General features: G+C 42.3%; 6 protein-coding genes across 6 annotated transcripts; 3 read left to right on the top strand and 3 right to left on the bottom strand.

Moving 5' to 3' along the window:
• Positions 1 to 694: 694 nt before the first annotated feature.
• Positions 695 to 1,213, bottom strand: N7495_007658 (uncharacterized protein; the record flags this gene model as incomplete). The annotated part of the gene is made up of 1 exon (XM_057210309.1): positions 695 to 1,213. One exon carries the CDS (start codon positions 1,211 to 1,213, stop codon positions 695 to 697), a length of 519 nt encoding a protein of 172 aa, XP_057059852.1.
• A 6,364-nt stretch (positions 1,214 to 7,577) lies between these two features.
• On the top strand, positions 7,578 to 8,384 carry N7495_007659 (uncharacterized protein; the record flags this gene model as incomplete). The annotated part of the gene is made up of 2 exons (XM_057210310.1): positions 7,578 to 7,745; positions 7,770 to 8,384. 2 exons carry the CDS (start codon positions 7,578 to 7,580, stop codon positions 8,382 to 8,384), a joined length of 783 nt encoding a protein of 260 aa, XP_057059853.1.
• Positions 8,385 to 9,574: 1,190 nt separating this feature from the next.
• N7495_007660 (uncharacterized protein) lies at positions 9,575 to 10,400 on the bottom strand (the record flags this gene model as incomplete). Its single annotated transcript, XM_057210311.1, has 4 exons — positions 9,575 to 9,598; positions 9,629 to 9,952; positions 10,030 to 10,268; positions 10,328 to 10,400. The coding sequence occupies 4 exons, from the start codon at positions 10,398 to 10,400 to the stop codon at positions 9,575 to 9,577; spliced, it is 660 nt and encodes a 219-aa protein (XP_057059854.1).
• Positions 10,401 to 13,546: 3,146 nt separating this feature from the next.
• N7495_007661 (uncharacterized protein) lies at positions 13,547 to 13,965 on the top strand (the record flags this gene model as incomplete). Its single annotated transcript, XM_057210312.1, has 2 exons — positions 13,547 to 13,558; positions 13,609 to 13,965. 2 exons carry the CDS (start codon positions 13,547 to 13,549, stop codon positions 13,963 to 13,965), a joined length of 369 nt encoding a protein of 122 aa, XP_057059855.1.
• A 728-nt stretch (positions 13,966 to 14,693) lies between these two features.
• Positions 14,694 to 15,160, bottom strand: N7495_007662 (uncharacterized protein; the record flags this gene model as incomplete). The annotated part of the gene is made up of 2 exons (XM_057210313.1): positions 14,694 to 15,050; positions 15,110 to 15,160. 2 exons carry the CDS (start codon positions 15,158 to 15,160, stop codon positions 14,694 to 14,696), a joined length of 408 nt encoding a protein of 135 aa, XP_057059856.1.
• A 90-nt stretch (positions 15,161 to 15,250) lies between these two features.
• N7495_007663 (uncharacterized protein) lies at positions 15,251 to 16,782 on the top strand (the record flags this gene model as incomplete). The annotated part of the gene is made up of 4 exons (XM_057210314.1): positions 15,251 to 15,304; positions 15,588 to 15,746; positions 15,827 to 16,093; positions 16,600 to 16,782. The coding sequence occupies 4 exons, from the start codon at positions 15,251 to 15,253 to the stop codon at positions 16,780 to 16,782; spliced, it is 663 nt and encodes a 220-aa protein (XP_057059857.1).
• Positions 16,783 to 17,611: the final 829 nt, after the last annotated feature.

Here is a 17,611-nt window from a genome sequence, read left to right on the forward strand (position 1 = left end):
ATTGGTGGATTTTCTACGGTGTTGAGTAGTGGTTTGTTGAAGCTCACCAACTCCTTTCTACTGCAGTAAACCCCACGCTATCTTACTGCAGTAAAACTCAACCATTGTTCTCAGTTACGAGCGACTAGCTAGCTACGCTCGCCAAGCGAGCGACAGTCGCAACATGGAGCCCACCATGTTTATCACTATTCTCAGTTATAAGCGAGTAGCTAGCTACCTCGCCAGCGAGCGACATATCATGTTTATTGTTCCTAATAACTTTAGCGGGGGTTAAGAATTAGACCTATACATAGGTTGGGTTAGGCTTCATTTTTTGACCCAAACTCACCCTATTTGGAGATCATCAGCACAGAAACACGCTATTTAATTGGAGTATATGAATTTCAACAATAGCAGCGAGATCGGTTGAGCCTTTCATACCTCACCTTTTCCTTTGCAGCACTCCCCAAGGCAATATATCCTGTGTTGTTTTGACCATTCAAATCTAGTATCTGAACAGGCAGATCACGGAGGAGCTTAGCCCTCTCAGCCCCCGATAGTTTGCTCCTTCCAGAAGGCAGATGAATATATGGATTATCTCTGGTCATAGAAGAGATGAAACCAAGAGATCTGGGGCAATGGTCTGGAACTTGAGGAATAACCCAATGAATGCACAGAGCTGCAGCAAAAGAGCCACGAGAATGAATGTTATAGCTCATGTCCACTCTATCTGGTAAACCATGATAGATCGCAATGTCGTCGCTGTATTCATATTAAAAGATGGTAGACCACTGTCAAATATAGACGTATTCACTGCCTGAACTGGTAACGTACTTCCTATGATAAATGGAGACAGTGACGCATGCCAGTATGTATTGAATGCGCTGGTGAATTTTGAGGAAACTGTCTGGTCGGTCACACTACTCCAGTTGTGGGCGTACCCAACTTGTCTGAAAACAGGGTATTGTCCGTAGATGTAGTTATCGGTAGCTGGGGCCTGCCGGGGATGTGTGTAGCCGGTAGAATATGGAAATTCACTCATGAGGTTAATTAGCGGCACAACGGAGAGTTCTCCCTCGTTAAAGGGGCTCAATGAATCAGGTCTGGTGTCCTTTTGGGATCGACGCATTCGATCCACGGCACAAGAAGCTTTCTGACATGAGATCCAAGCTTCAACCCCAACCCCCAGAGGAGCGCAATGCTCAGCACGCCATAAGGCATAAATTCGCAACATGTTGCCAAAAATTGCAGCAAAAATCATGGGGAAATTGGAGGGGATAATTTTGCAACCTGAACGATTGCCTCTCCATACGAAGAGGTCTCTTCTGTATTGAGACGAATGTCTAGAATCGCGAATACTCCGCAAAAATAAATTCAGCTGTATGTACACCTGATAAAAGATCTGCAAAGTAGGGACCTATAAATGCCTATAGATAACCACCTTTCGTCGACCTATCATCCTATACCAGACATCCTGCATATGAGCCCCTGTCGACTTCCCCAACATTCGCCGGGTTTTTTTCTAGCCATTTTCTATGATAAAAAATTGACGCATCAGGCTGAGAACTTGCAGTGATAAGATCCTCGGTCAGATCAAACAATGTGCCTCATGTTCGCAGCCACGCAGCCCAAGCTGTCAACTGACTCTCCAGCTGATCCGAGCATATAGGTCAGAGGGTGGCGGGGTCCCCCTTCACCCTAAGACCCTATGAGTTTTTCTACCGTATTGAGTAATGAAAACTTCACCACTAGGTTTTTTTGTAATGAGACGAGTCATGAAAAGCTTAAGGGGGCGCTAAAAATACTCATGGAGTGAGAATTAGAAGTGATCAGCAATAACATGTAGGAAATACTTCATTGTAGCAAACCCCATCACCCCGCCACCGCATCTTATTTTACTAATAATTCTTACTTTGTACTATTTACACTGAAGATGGTTTCACTTAGTGATAAAATAGCCAATTTGATTCAACCCCTAATAAAATTGATATTATAATAATGATGATGATTACTGTAAATAGCATAATTCACCTCTTCTGCACAACTTATTATGTCACAATACAGGCTCCGGCAGGAATAATACAAGAACTGGTTCATGCACTAGCAGGCTAGGACGAAGGTATAGCATTGAAGAGCTACGTCTAAACAGAGTTTCAGAGTTTACATGAGACCCGCTCTATTAGCCCGGGCTAGCACCGTGACATATTATCATTTTTTAGAGCTTTTTATAAATTATTAGAGAAATTTATAAGATCTTTACATAAAGGTCTATGTTGAACTCGTCTTATCTAACGTAATTCCGGTCAAGTGGTCTACGTTACGGGATGAATGCAGGAATTGTACGCTGTAAAGACTGGGGATGGCTCGTCCGGCTCCGCACAGGAACCAGGAGCACAGTCTTTCCAGAGAGGCATATTGTCGGGTATCAACCCGTTGCACTGAGCAGCAAGATCAAAAGTGGCGAGGTGCATATAACAATATATAGTCTTATCCAATGGTTTAATAGCAATTCAGCCAAGAGAATCATTGCGGGCATCGCGGGCATCGCGCGAAAGAGGGTGGGGCTCAACCGCTCTCAGCCTCTCACCCTGTTTCTCATATTCAAAGACTATTGGATAGGGTAATCCCTCCCGAAACAGTGCTGCCTTCCCATCTGCACATAGCCGCATAGTAAAGCTCGCTAATGTATGATTACTACACTAGCCCTAGAATATTTAAAGATTATTGGATAGTGTTATCTTTGCTGAAATAGCACTTTTTGGCATCTACAAGATTCTGTTGCTTTTGAGGCTTGATGTTTTCGTTTTGAGTGTATCTCCTCGGTCTTTTGAACTTATTTGTTCCTAGAAATCATGAGTGGGTCTCTCTGGTCTTTATCAGAGAAGAGCCGCTTGGCGCTTTGAAATGAGATGATCTGCTTCTATTATTAATAGACAAGAAACCAATAGCATGGAAAGCGCGCTAGTATTTTTGCGGCGAAGAGGATAAGTAGACAATGAAGCCTGCGAGCTAGATAACCAGATAATCCCGTGCAAACGCTAAAGTTGTCTCGGTGGCTCGATGCCTCGGGCATCTACTAGGAGAAGATGGAATGAAAAATATTTGAAGGATCACATCAAACCAAGAGCGAAGACCATTATCTTATATAAGGTAGACTGGAAGTTTATGATAACATTCCGAGAGAAGAACTGATGATCATGATTTGCTAGATACAGGATGAATGCGAATTTTTAAGAACTCGTACATTAGCAATGTGCATGAAATCAATACATCAGACTTCCACACACCACTAACAAACCATGATAGCAATTCTTGCGCTGCGGCTGATTCTCTGTGTATAGGGTCATAGACCATATAATAGCCAGGAATTCACTTACCTACTATATACATTGTAGGCCGGAAAGGCACTTAGCCAGTATACAAGGGCAAATTACTAATTGAGTGCATTCGCAGTCTACGTGACCGGCGTAGGTGCATACGAAGGAATCCGTTCCCATAGATTAGGTAATTCAGGTGGGTATATATCAATATTGAAGAGAGCATAACTCATCTCACCAAGGCAGATGATGCCGAAGAGCCTAATAACGGCATTTTGTGTTAGCTTACACCAAAGTCCAGAGGTCAACGGGCCGCTAAGTAAAGAGAGTAGTGGCTGACAAGCTGATTATTTTAATAAGCGGGTGCATAAGTAGACTTCAAGGGAAGAAGATGCTAGTCGCTATTCGCTCTACCAGATACCGAATAAACTTGGGTTTAACGGAGGGATGGTCAGTTATGATACATCACCAGATTCTGAAGGCCCATTTTCCCTTTTCCCTTTTCCCTTTGTTTATTTGTTTGATTGATTTGCATTATCATGGAAAGTTCTAGCTGTCAATACAGTGATGAGACATAAATTTTATACAGCCCTGAGCCTATACCCAATGTATCTAGTATGTTTTAGTACAAAGATTCGAAAGAGTAAAGGTGGTAGCACCAGTTTCCGGACTTACTGTAGTCCACGGGTGTGACTTTCTAACTTTATGAGTTATCGTGCGTTTTTTACATCAAACAATCGCATTTGCGATGTTAGCCTGGTTTTCATACTAGAGCTCGGCACAAATAATGTTCGAGCTTAGAATTTTCGTGTTCTTATTCTTTCATACGTTACCAATCTTCGAGATTGAGATCTGTGGCAACTCTTGACTTAAACTTCTCTCATAATAACACTCGGTAATACATAAAAATGAATATATTCGTAGCATGTATATTTCAAAAGTACCTGTAAATCTCCTTTCTGAGTTTTTTTAAATAGCGCTTACCCTGTACCCTTCTCTGCTAGCTATTTATCTACATAGGTACCTGTATGTAGCAGATTTCCTTTCCACGGTGGGGCTTTCCTAAAACAGCTACCGCCGCTTTAATGAGGGCGCTCAGAGTCAAGCTCAGTGAGTAAATTTCAGTCTGATCTCAGGCTCAGTAAGCTGCTCATGCTCGTCACGTGACATGTCACTGAGGCCCAATGAGCGCTCAGTGACTTCTCAGTGACTGCTCAGTGAGCATGATTGGCTGCTCCCTGCTTACTCAGAGATCGATCAGTGCCATCTATTGAGCACTCAGTCCTTTCCCAGGCTACACCACAAGGGTACTAGCGCCAACCAGGTGTGAATTTGAAAACTATTTTGTGATGGTTGAGGTGTTTATCTTCCTCTCCACTTGCATATAGATGACGTAAGAATATGAAGGGGAAATTTTGCCTTGTTTACTCAATCAAAGTTGCCTAGGCATAAACAGATATAAATATAAGTTAAAGGGGCATCCCATTTTGGACCATCATCAAAACTTCTTTCATTCTCTCTTTAGCTGACTTCCCTTGATTTCTCAAGCGCTTTTTTACTTTCTCAGTATGGGTAAGCGACAGTTTCATGAAAAAAGAGACATTATCGCAAAAGAGGAACGCTACAAACGCTTAGAGAAAAGTGGCTATGTTTTCGGTGCTTTTGCAAATGAAGATGCGATTCGAGATAAAGACAAAAGATTGGCCAAGACTAAGAGAACATACAAGCAACATGCAATGCTATGGAAAGAGTAAGCCCCCACCCAATTTTGGTATGACTAGCTCTAAAATTTTATATAAAAAAACTGACCTGCTTCTAGTTTCCTCGAGCAAAATAGGAAGGGAGGATACGAAGAGGACCAAGACTCCAATGTTCCTGATTATAAGCTCATTAAAGAGTTTATCCGCTGGTACATTCATTTTGCACGAGGACGAATCAGCAAAAGCGGACGACCAGTGGTGAAAACAGTTCTGTCATTTGCAGAGCGGTTTTTTGGTGGCCTCGAAGAGGACATGCAGATTACCATTGTGCTGGAAGATCGAAAAGAGATATTCAATGTGAGCCTATGTTTCCTTCACTCATTTCAATCAATACCATAAGCACACACTAATTTAAACCAGTGGATCAAGAGGTCACTGACAGCAGAAGGAACCATTGAAAACATCGAGTCTCCCAACCATAGTTTTACCAAAAAAGATTTCATCAGGACTGTCTCCTCCTTGTGGCAAATAGATCACCGCCATTTCATGCCAGGGTTACTGAAAGTCATCATTCTTCTGGCCCTTCAGTTATATCTCTTCACTGGAGCAAGAATTGGAGCCTTCATCCCGGCTCATGAGGATAAACTGGAAAGAGGCCTTCGATACAAGGTGAGAACACTCCAAAGATACCTTTATTTTTCATTAATACTCGTCACAGGACATTGATCTAGTTCTGTTTCCTTGCTCTACAGCACCTTGGAAAGTAGAATGGAGAGTCAATCAAGTATGGCTCAAGAACAATCGTGATCCAAACTATACAGTGTAAGCTTATTCTTTTTTGGTTGACCTAATTTTTTGAGAGCTCACATACCTATTTTTGAGATTTGGAATTAGAATCCGTGACACCAAGAGGCCGCAGTTTGCATCTGGCTATATCCTTCTGGCCCTGGCACTTGCGCACGGTGCTCTTTTTGGCATTAATGGTGTGGAGGACCTGGCCGAGTATGATCTTTCAATGGGGCCGATTCCATTACGCTGGAATGATGAATATCTGGAGAAGCCTGTCCTTAGAAATGTCACTGCTGATGGACCTCAAGATATACCGCTAGCCAAGGATGTATTTGGCAGATGCCTGCGTGAAATATTCACTGCTGCTGGTTACAGCAAGAGACCCAGAGTTCACGATATTCGAAAGAACCTTGGAAAAATGATTGAAGGTAAGAATGAGAAAATTCAACTCTGGTTTGCCATAAAATCAATAACGTTTGAAATCGGAAAACATGGATCAGCGCTGGTTTCACAAATATATGGCCATAAAGGGCCAGGAACATACCCTAAGGACTATTTGCAACATTGCTCTTCCATTGACATAGTTTCAGCTATTTTGGATGAGCAAGACCAATCGGATCATATTAAGTATTTTCAGGGGTTTGAAAGGTTTTATGAACCTGGACTGCCAGGCGAGCTACCGGCGGAAATTGAGCAAGGTATTATGGAGAAGCCAGAACTATTGGAGATCAAGAAACGGATCGAGAAGCTTGGATTCCAGGACTCCGATAAGGAGTCTAGAGCTGCGGAGAGATTGCGCTATAACAAGGCCTTAATTCGACACCGCCTCCTAGAGCTGAAGGAATATCAGACCCGCTGGGTCCAAGAGAGACGAGACCAAAGAATCCTCAGCAGGGGCAAAGAAGACTCAGTGTTCATTGAAAATGATATTTGCACACGAGCTCAGGTCTTGGCTATGCCCGAAACTGCCCGCATAGCGTCATTGATGTCTTGCACCAAAGAGCTTTCTTTTAACGAAATGCTTCTTTTTGTGCAAGATCTTAAAACTCACTGTTCTCGTGATTTTGATGTGGTCTATCTGCCCAATGAAAGACCGTTTCAAGGTCTCTGCCCCACAAGAGACTGCCAACAGAAGATTGAAAGGTGAGAATATCAAGTCTATGATGATACAATATATTCTGACTTTATCAGCCTAATAAAATCTGAAAGAAGTGTTCATATTCATAAATGTGTCCGGCGTGAGATAGCCATGAACATGCAGATCTCGGATACGCAGATGTGCTATTGCTACGAGTGCATGAAATGGCTCCTTTCAGATCAATGGCGAGATCATTGTAATACGCATCTCCAGGGTTGGAAAACCCAGTACTATGAAGTTATCGTATATCGCCATATAGTCATTCGCCCTGGCTACTGCCCCTTTTGCTTATGGAACACAGATCTTCTCGCAGAAGACCGGTTAAAATACTGGCTGCAAAGTGGTAATCTAAGGCGGCATATTGAAGAACAACATTTATCTAGAAATCAGTATTCCCCAAGCAAGCATACTTGCGGCTGTAGTCAAGCCTTTCACAATCAGCGCGACCTTCGACATCATTTGCATGATATACACGGATTGAACAAAGCCATATGGTCAAATCCATTAGCCACGAGAAAGAGAAAGCGCGCCTACAACATGAAAGCGAAAGCAAATTCAACGAAATAAAAGGAGAACTGCCCCAAAAACTTATGCTTTCATCCCTATTCGCCTCCGCGTCCCGAGTTTGAGCATATGCTGTCAAATGACAAAACTATGCCCGTGCATAGATTGCATTCTTCCGTTAAGCAACATCCTGAACAGAGTTCATGCTTATGGCTTAGTGAAGAATCAAGTGAAAGCAGAACAGTTGACCCAGTTGCGCCTTGCTTTTCCGCAGCAATTCCTTTACTCAGCTCTCTACCAGCAACTCCCTGCCTTGATGTTATTGATCCTTAAATTCTCAAGCCCAGAAATTTTGAAATTGAGGTTGAATTCCAGTCTGACGAGCAAGCACCTTTTCAGCTGGAGACTCCAAATTGCAATAAAGATGAGCTTGATCCAAATGAAGAGAAGCCGGATGACACAATACAGCTCAACTCTCCCACCCAAAGCTTTATCAATCCATCAAGTATGAACTGTTCGGGCACAAATACGAACGTGAAGCCAGCTACGAGTGCAAATACAGAACATATCATCATTTTAGGCAGCAATTCAGCAAAGGGTATACATGAGGAGCATTCCCAGCTACAGGGAAACACCGACGACAAAAACTCAAATGATGATCAAACTAATATTGGTGATGTTTGCCGACCGTTTATAAGAGCCAAAGCAAGAGCACGGCTGTACGTTAATAACGTGAAAAATCCGGATACTCCCAAGCTTCGTCACAGACTGAATAAAAAAGAAAAGCGAAAGCTGTTTCAGCTCAAGGATCAGAGCTTGACCTTGAGGCAGATTGGGCTTCATTTTACGGAGATAGAACCAGCTGCTCTGCGTCAAGCTTGGAAGGCCATGGAGGTTCCTCAACGATGCACTAGATCACGAGCTCATCTAATGTGCCATCGTCGCAGTGTTCATTGACTGCGGTATATATATATTCGAATACTATTCACTGTTTTGTACATTATGTTATCTACTGCTTGATTTTGACCCACATAATCTCAATTATAGTGTACGGCTAGGCTCCCCCTTTCATGCCCTGGATTGGCTTTGTGTAGATATGAGATCCCGTGGTATTGAATCCGTTCTCTAGTTTCACCACTTAAAATTCCAATAGCATGATTTAGTTACTTAAGCGAAATAAAATTGAGTAGAAATAGAATTTAGATCTGCTTGATATGTTTTTTTAGAGATTATACTTGTAGAATGGACGACATATATCACTAGCGAAGGTCAGAATCGAAGTGAAGGAAGAGAGCGAAACCTACGCAAACAACTCATCGCTATTTCCGTGGAAAACCTATTACGACCGACTGGTAACAAGATTAAAAACCGTTACATAGTTATTACAGATTACGCACAGCCACACTTGAGAATTAATATCCACATGTCTTTTTAGAATGTAATGTAACGTAAGTGCTGCTTTTTCGTTTTCATATTACGGCCTCAAAATGAGCGCGGTCTACATGGTCTATAACTGTTCTGTCGGTTTGTTATATTTTTTGGGTTTATTTAAGTTCACTCGGTCTGAAAAGACCATAGAATCTTGTTCTGTATCTCAACTTCCTATCGGTCGCAATTCTAAAAAAGAAACTGTTGGAACGAATATCAGCTGACATACCAAGATCATGTGATCTTGGCATGGCAGCTACTATATCTTCTTTCATCTGAGCATTTTAGAATGACACTTCACTTTTACCCAATATGCATACATCTATTATATACGTACAGAAACGATATCAATAGCTGTCTGCTTCGGTAATAACCTAGTCAACCGACAGAAACTTATACCCAGATGGTTGTTATAACTAAGGATCTGGCTTCTAGGACGCTTACTAGACTCGGAAAAGCAATTGCGATAGGTCTTGATCTCTTCAGAAATTTATACCCATAAGTAGTTGCTTGGTTTGTAGTAGGGAAATGCTCAAAATTTGGCTCTCGGGAGCAATAATGACTCTGGTGGTCCTCGGAGATTTATTTAGGATTGCCTTGGATATCGTCTCATGAGTTTTCCTTCCTCAGCCTGCCTGGAAATAGGTGAAGAGACTGAAAATCTTTATGTAAAAGGGCCGGCTGCGATTACTCTTTACAACTCACCAAGACTCATTCGATCATGCAGCAGTGCCAAAATCCAGCTTCAAGATAAAGACGTGTTAGCTATATACATTGATTTCCTCAAATTCCTCGCTTCCCTTCTCCAGCCATGTGTGGTCCTCGTTTTGTATCTTTTGACACTGCCACAAGACTTTGATTGCCTTTGCCATACCATTTCGAGCCTCCTGCAGCTCTGATTGCAGTTGCACCACCAGACTCTGACCGTTCTTTAACTCCTCTTCTAGATTATATGTTCTCTTCATCCAATCTTGGTCTTTGCTCAGGAGCTCTTCTGAAAAGCAAGAAGCGCGTTTCAATCTTTCAGTAAGCTTTTGGTTCTCTCGTTCTAGTCTTTGAATAGTTGCGGTAAAAGAACCATTTGCCATATCTGAGATCTGTATTACAAAAGAACCAATCAAATCGAGCTGCTACAGCAGAGATTGGCAAAGGGCCTTATGTAGCGTACACTCACCTCTTCTTCTGAATTGGAGACTTCCTTCTGCCTATTGGGCTCCAAGGTCCTAGGAGTCACGGCCTCGATCAAATGGCCCAATCCCCTTAGAATACTATCGTAAACACCAATTGATCCATTGCTTAGGCTTGTCTTCAATAGGTGTTCGCTGTCTTTTGCCACTGACCATGCGTAGCCATCATCGGCACCGGGCTGCAAACGTACCCGGCCTGGTGCAACCGAGATTCCTAATCGTTCGCCTGCGAGTTATGGTCAATAAGTAACAGATTCACCACGAAACAGTCACTAAATTTCTCACGGATATGAGCGGCTAGAGCTTCTCGGCATTCTTGCCTTCGCTTGGCGCGTTTTTCGTTGCTACTCAAGGTCATAACAAGTTGGTGTGTCCATGAATATGTGAAATATAGCGAGGAATTCCAATTCGACTTAGCCGCAACTTAGAGCAGTGAGGGTCTTTCTTTCTTAAAGAAGTCAAATTGGACGGCAGGGGAAAACTAGCTCCGCATGCTGAGGCCTATGACTTGCTTTTTTCTTCCACATGGTTCCGACATTGCGTTTAAAAAGGGAACCTTGCATACTGTATTGCCCATCCTGTTTCGTTTTGGCCCGCGCAAATCGTGATTCAGAACACATTATTCCTTATGTCTTTGAGTCTATATTGATTTACAATAATTTAGTATTTTGAATCATCAGATGATAGGTTAGCCCTCAGTTACCTGAAACAACTCTACTTGCCCTGAGTAAATGACTGTTGATTGGGTAGTAAGTTAGATATTGCACGGGATAATGGCCGCAGCTTGTGCTTCCGAAATGCTGTTCGACTGTCGGTAGCATGAGATTAGCATAGGACTTGATGAATAATTCCACGAGCCACCTGCTTAGGGACACGGCCGAACCTGGACCTTATTAGTCTGAGATCCGTGTCCCTCCTCTTCTCAGAACAAGACATCTTAACCAACAGATCTGAATCGCTACAAACGAAGCAATAAGATCCGAAGGCCATCCAACATTGACCTCATTTGACGAATCATATACATAATTCGAGTTAGAGGGATGTTTTGTGTATCACCTGACTATGGCCTTTTTTTCCAGATTATTAAGGTGGATTTTTGGAACCCATGAGAATATTCTTCAACTATTTCAACAGATAAATGAACGGAATAACTTCAGATAGAAGTAACTCTAGTGAATAGTTCATGGATATCAGTCTAAGCAATTTAACGCAAGTACTTATTCCAATATTCCAATGGAAATTTCGAATCATTCATTCGCCTTTTTTTAGTGTCCATGAGCACGGGCTGTTGGAACGAAGATCGACTCCTAGGGACTCAGAGCTGAACACTAAATAAATGTACTTATGCATTTATGGTCCTTGCATCTTGGTTGCCAGTTGAAATCACCTAATCGAGTCTTGGCAGTGGTTGATCCACAAAAGCATAGTAAATATGAGAAATCTCAATGTTATATCTTAACCATCATAAATTCGATAAGGTTGACTTCTTCTGTTGGGACATATTCCTGCTGGCATATTTACCCCTTGCATGATGCTGGGTCACATATGCTTCCACTTGTGTACTTTGATCAAGTGGGACGTACAGCCATATTCGAAAACAAATTCCCTCTCCAACAGACGAGCGTTGTTTCTCGGCCCGTACAGGGAGGATCGAAATCAGTTTCACCACTTACACACAGGAATTCTTTCCAAAATTGTTGTAGCATGTGTATTGTAGTTGTATTGTTGTGGAGTTCTATGGGTCAGGACCCAGTACTATTGACACAGGGCTAACCCTAATGCAGCAGTAGTGCGTATCAGAGTGACATGACAATACCGTCAATACAGGTGATCCAACAAGTTCGAGAAAGATTCCGTGTGCAAATGGTGAAACTGATTTCGATCCATGCTGTATCTATCCTCTGGCCGAACAAAGTTATTAGAGAATACTCCAAGCATCCTAGGCGAGAATTATTGACTATGTTGTCATCATACGCCTAGCTCTTAGGGTACTTAACTAAAAATCACTGAGCAATCACGGAGCAATCAAGGAGCATAGGCTAAGCGTAAGCTATGCTCTACGTGTAAGCTCAATTAAAAGCCACCCAATGATAATACATACTAGAGTCTTGAACCAATTTTTTACCCACTATGAGGATTGGAACAGACAAAATTATTCTTTCCCTTGAGATATTCGAAATTCCTGAGTGTAAAAGAAAAGCGCGAAACAGCTGTGCGGTGCATTTTGATTTGGACCGGTTTCCATACACCTGGGCATTCTCTATTAGCATCACTGTCCCAAATCTGAATGGTGATACTCTGCCAATAACTTTTGAACCGAGACCCTGGACGGAAGATTACTAGAGGCCGTTTTTCGAAAGAGCAGCATTCGAACATAAAAGTACTTTTGGACGAAAACTTGTTTTAACAACAACAGTTCATCATTCATCATTTCAAAATTCTGTTGATTAAATTACACTGACATGATTCAAATTTCTCCAATTTGATTTATATGTATCGTTGGATTACATGCTTGGAAACAAAGGTAATTCTTTCATAGAACGTGTAACTGGAGCTGCTATTTTTGATAAAATTTTGTCTCTTTATGTGCCAAAGATAAGAATCGAGATAAGAATTGAACGAATTGAAAGATTTTGCCCCGTTCACTAAATTGGTCGAGACAGATTTGATTCCAACTCATGGCATACGGGCAGATAAGTTGCGCAAAATTCCTCAGTAAAATAAACCATACGATGAATTGCAGATCAGGATTACTACCTCGATTTAAGATTTAAATCCGAGTATAAACGCCATTCAATTTGTTCGTGTCTGTTTGTTTAAAAGAAAAATTGGGAACCTGTCGGTTGACTAGGTTATTACCGAAGCAGACAGCTATTGATATCGTTTCTGTACGTATATAATAGGTGTATGCATATTGGGTAAAAGTGAAGTGTCATTCTAAAATGCTCAGATGAAAGAAGATATAGGGCTGCCATGCCAGGATCATGTGATCTCGGTATGTCAGCTGATATTCGTTTCAACAGAACCCTTCCCGAGACCACTTAAAGTATTTTAGACATTTTGAAACCATGAAACGTTGTTTATCTTTTCTAGTATAATAGAGAATAAACAGGGATTAAACCTGAATTATATAACACGTATTTTTGTGCTCAAATTGTTTTTCCTAGCACTTGCAAAGCTATGGCAAAGGAGATAATTCCGCTACTGTTCAAATCATGACTCATTTTTTTGTTAGCAAAAATGAAAAGCAGACTTTCACTCGAGCATCAGATTTCGTTTAATTGAGAGTGTTATGAGCTGACGAACAGATTGATTCGTTAAAAATTGAGAATGCGATGATAACCAAGCAGCATTCGAAAGTTGATTGTATCGCTTATCTGGCATAAGGCATCAGACCTGATATAAAGAAACTTCATGCCGCTGGAATTCTGGTGTTGTCGGTAGCTAAGAGCTGAGGTCAAGATATCGGGAAGTGAAATTCCTTCATATTGCGCTTCATCTGCCATGGATCCCTCCGTATGTATTATTCATGTGAAAAAGGGTGCTCATAGACTTACGAGGCTTAGGAAATTCTTCGAATAGTGGCAACCCTGAATACGCGACTCTTACGGGCTGAGCGTGTCTCATCGAAATACGAAGAGGAGCTAACTGCAGCGCTATTTTCATTGGAGCAAGCTCGGAATGAATTAGAAGAAACTATCAAGATAGCAGAGCTTCTTTATGAAACAAACCAGAGAATTGGAACAATGGTTGACTTCCTGCTGGAAAAACAAGGCTTAAAGCTCGACAGGGATCCAGCTTCGCTGGCGGCGATATCTAGCCAGCTGGCGAGTCAGGATCACTCTGATTTATCTCCGTCTGAGGAAAGCAGCAACATGAAGAACGCTGTGAACAAAGAAGCTCATTCTCTTTCGACTAATTAGACTTTGAATTGTCAATGCGCTTTCTTGTCGCTGAAGTCAATACAAATTTTGATGCTTTGGATCAAGGTGAACTTGTCTGGGATGGGTTTCTAGTCTTCAGGTACTGTCGGTTGACTAGGTTATTACCGAAGCAGACAGCTATTCATATCGTTTCTGTGTTGTGATATCATCATTCATGCCTCAGGCATATCACATTCATTATTCATGTGCAAGGGCCAGCTAGGGTAATGATGGACCTTTTATCATTTTAACGATTGTGTACTCCACTGAGCCCTCGGTTATTGTATCTTTTCACTATAAATTGGTGGAGGAACCATATATTGGGGGTTAGACTTAAACAATCTCGTGAATCGGATGCTTGTTAGCAGCAAGCCAGCTGGTCCAATTATACATCATAACATTCTGTACACACACAATTTATTAACGCCCGGCGGCTAAGCCGAAAGGGCAACTATCTCTGATCTACTGTACATGTCATGATATATATAGTACTGTGTCTCCTTAGAGCCCATTCACAAAGCATTGCAAAAAAAATGTCATCTCAGGTGTCCGTATCGCAGCGGATTCTCGTGAGTTGGTAATTTGGTTAGTAGGCTGGCTTGAAGGCGCTTCTCCAAGTGTTCAACATCCTATCTTCGGCAGTTGAAGCGCGTCTACCATCTGGAACACGAGGTGGTTGGTGGATTAGATCGATAAAAAGGGAGGGGAATTTAAGTTCGTCGGCATGGTTAGGTGGCCTCGAGTCGGCCCGTGGCCATGGCGAATCGTATTGAGGCCCGGACCGCCTCTAAGTTCGGCGTCCACTTCTGATCGTCGGAAGGCGACTTTCCTCCCAGGAAGAAGGATATATTTCCTCGGTGGGTGTTGATACATTGTAGTAGTTCAGTTCGGTGCGCTGTCCATTTTTGACATCGAAATAGGAAGTGTTCCACGGTCTCTCTCGCTTGTCCACACGCACACTGGTCCGTGTCTGCTAAGTTTTCCGACGTGGTGCGGTAGGAAGCAGGAAAGATCGGGTAAAGTGGGTAGTCGTTAGGGGTTGATGGGTCGCCATGGTTCAGTGGTTGGACCAAGAACGGGCACGTCTGCACAAAATCTCTTAGTTCCTGATATCTATATTAGCATGGCGGTAGAATAAACGGACGTGGTCCTGTTGCTTTTCTGCCTGGATGCCGATCTGCACGTCACCCAACATCTCGCTGCCTCGATGTTTCGCGTCTCGTCGAGTGGTCACTTATCTAGTGTAGTATCAACAAGAATTCAGCTGCCTTGAGTAGATAGGTCAATGTGTCCTCTAAGGGCTGCTGCGTCTGGTGTCTTGTGCTATCACGTGATTTATGTATGGTGATAACACTAATGAGATGTGAGTGACTACAACTCGGATGACAGTGGGGCTAAACTCGGCTGACGTTAAGATTTCGGAAAAACTCTGAACTTCCTAATACAGTTTAGCGTAAAACTCATAGCTGATGGTAAGAGCCCTATTTAGGCTTAGCGTTATGAAAATTCATTTCAATCCCTTACATTCCCCCCAATTTTTCTCTTTTTCTTTAATCCTAAGTTCCTAGTATGTAAATAACCGGCTATTTATACCAAATAACCAACTATTAACTAATAACTAGGCTCGACTGCCTAACATGGAATCCTATTTCAGTGATGATATTAATACTGATGAACTGGGGCTCAATGATGACGACGACAATTCCCTTCCGCCAATAGATCAAACCCTTAGAGAGAGATTTACTGCTGTGGAGGATGTCACTCCTATTGGGGAACCTAAGGTAATAAATGAACCAGAGAAAACTAGCCGGTTATTTTGCAGAAATAACCGGCTATTTCATAATATCAACTAACATAATAGATTCTGATTCCGCTTTCAAACAAACCAACGGGTGGTCTTTCAGTCTTAGAATTTGAACACGTTGCTGAGCTACCTGACTATCCTAGGTCACATCTACAAGGCTATGCTTATATGATTGATCTGAAGGGTATTGCAGAAGATGATGTCTCTAATCGACTTAAAGCACACCAATATGGTCATTATCGCCATGGTGGGAGCCATAATATCTATAGCCCTGTCCTTGGCTGTGATGTTAAAAAACGATATATGCGGTGCTCTGGGGTTAAAGTATGCCGATATCTAGATCCACGTCTCCAGGGTTTAGCTCATATCGCGGCTAATGAGTGTCACGGAGTTGATAATCTGGAAATCATGTGACTGTTATGTAATACCCACAACTACTTAACCGATCCGTACCCGGATCCCCCATGATTCTTTCAAGAATCAGTCTTGAAATGTTATCGAGTTCTTGTTCCCATCCTTGTCTTCTCTATAAAATCCAGTAACCCTTACAATTCTGATTCTTCTCTTGATTGATCAAAGAAGACATTATGGCACCTCGAACCCGAAAACATAGTACTAGCACACGAGACTCCCCATCGGTCCCCGCTACCATAGTTGAGCCTGCTATCAGTGCAACCTTCACCTAATCGGGAGCGAATCCACTACCAACCGCCCCCGATCCCGAGCCAGTATCAGGTTCAGAAAATTCTCTAGACCAATCAGAGTCTGACGAAGAGATCCGTGAACTTCGAAAAATATCCTGTTGTATAAAAATGAAGTATATGCTCTAGAAGTGTATTAGAGAGTACGAACAACAACTCGAAGAATACGAAACCCTATCGAAGCGCCGCCGGAAGGCCGCCGACCGACCCTCGTCCCAATCAGGATCAGATTCAGAACGAGAACTAAAGGGACTCCGCGAGATCAAGTTTAAAGATATCGATAATTTTACCCTTGATTTCAGTCTTCAATAATGGTTAGAATGGATTCGTGATCTCGAATAATCCTTTGAAGCAAACCCTAGACACTATCCGAATTCGAAACGGAAGGTTTACGCTGGAATTGCGCACCTAAATATAGAATGTTGTTAACGCTGGTACACCTACTACGACGAACTGAACCCTGAAGAAGCCTACGAAGCAAAAAAGTCATAGGATTACTTCAAAGATTAGACCAACCAGTTGGTCGCTAATCTCGCGACGGGCCTGATTGAATACCGAATCCGACTAGAATCCGCCCGTCAGAAACTAGACCAAAGTCTAAGCGAGTTCCATTAACACCTTCTAAGCCTGGAACAATTCGCCGGAAAATAGCCCGAAGAAGACCATGCCCTCTTCTTCTTTGTAAAACTTAGCCAAGGACTCCGAGATGCGATCATCTCTACGAGAGCAGGCGATCTCCCTACTACTCGAGACGCTATGGTTATGGAGGCAAATCGATATTGGCAAATCCTTAAACGCGCCTTAAATATTGTATATAGGAATAGGGAAAAGCGTAAAGAAGCCGAAAAGGACGGAAACAAAAAACCAAATTCAAGCCCTTTCTAAAAAACCTACACCAGCTCCACCTTATCGATAAAGAAGCCTTCTTTCTCTTAGCACTTGGACTCGAAACCCTAAAGAAACGATAAAGACTCTAAGCCGAAGGGATACCTTAGAAAAAAGACATAAGTCCCTGATGACTAGACTTTTGTTTAGAACAAGGAAAAGAAGCGGAAAGAATATAAAATCTACTTTAGTCCTAACCATAAAAGCCCCGCGTGCCCGAAAAACACTACTAGGGTATAGGGTGCAACTAAGATCG

Source organism: Penicillium taxi (genome assembly GCF_028828555.1).
Source record: "Penicillium taxi strain IBT 34144 chromosome Unknown utg000005l_segment0_segment0, whole genome shotgun sequence".
NCBI classification, from domain to species: domain Eukaryota; kingdom Fungi; phylum Ascomycota; class Eurotiomycetes; order Eurotiales; family Aspergillaceae; genus Penicillium; species Penicillium taxi.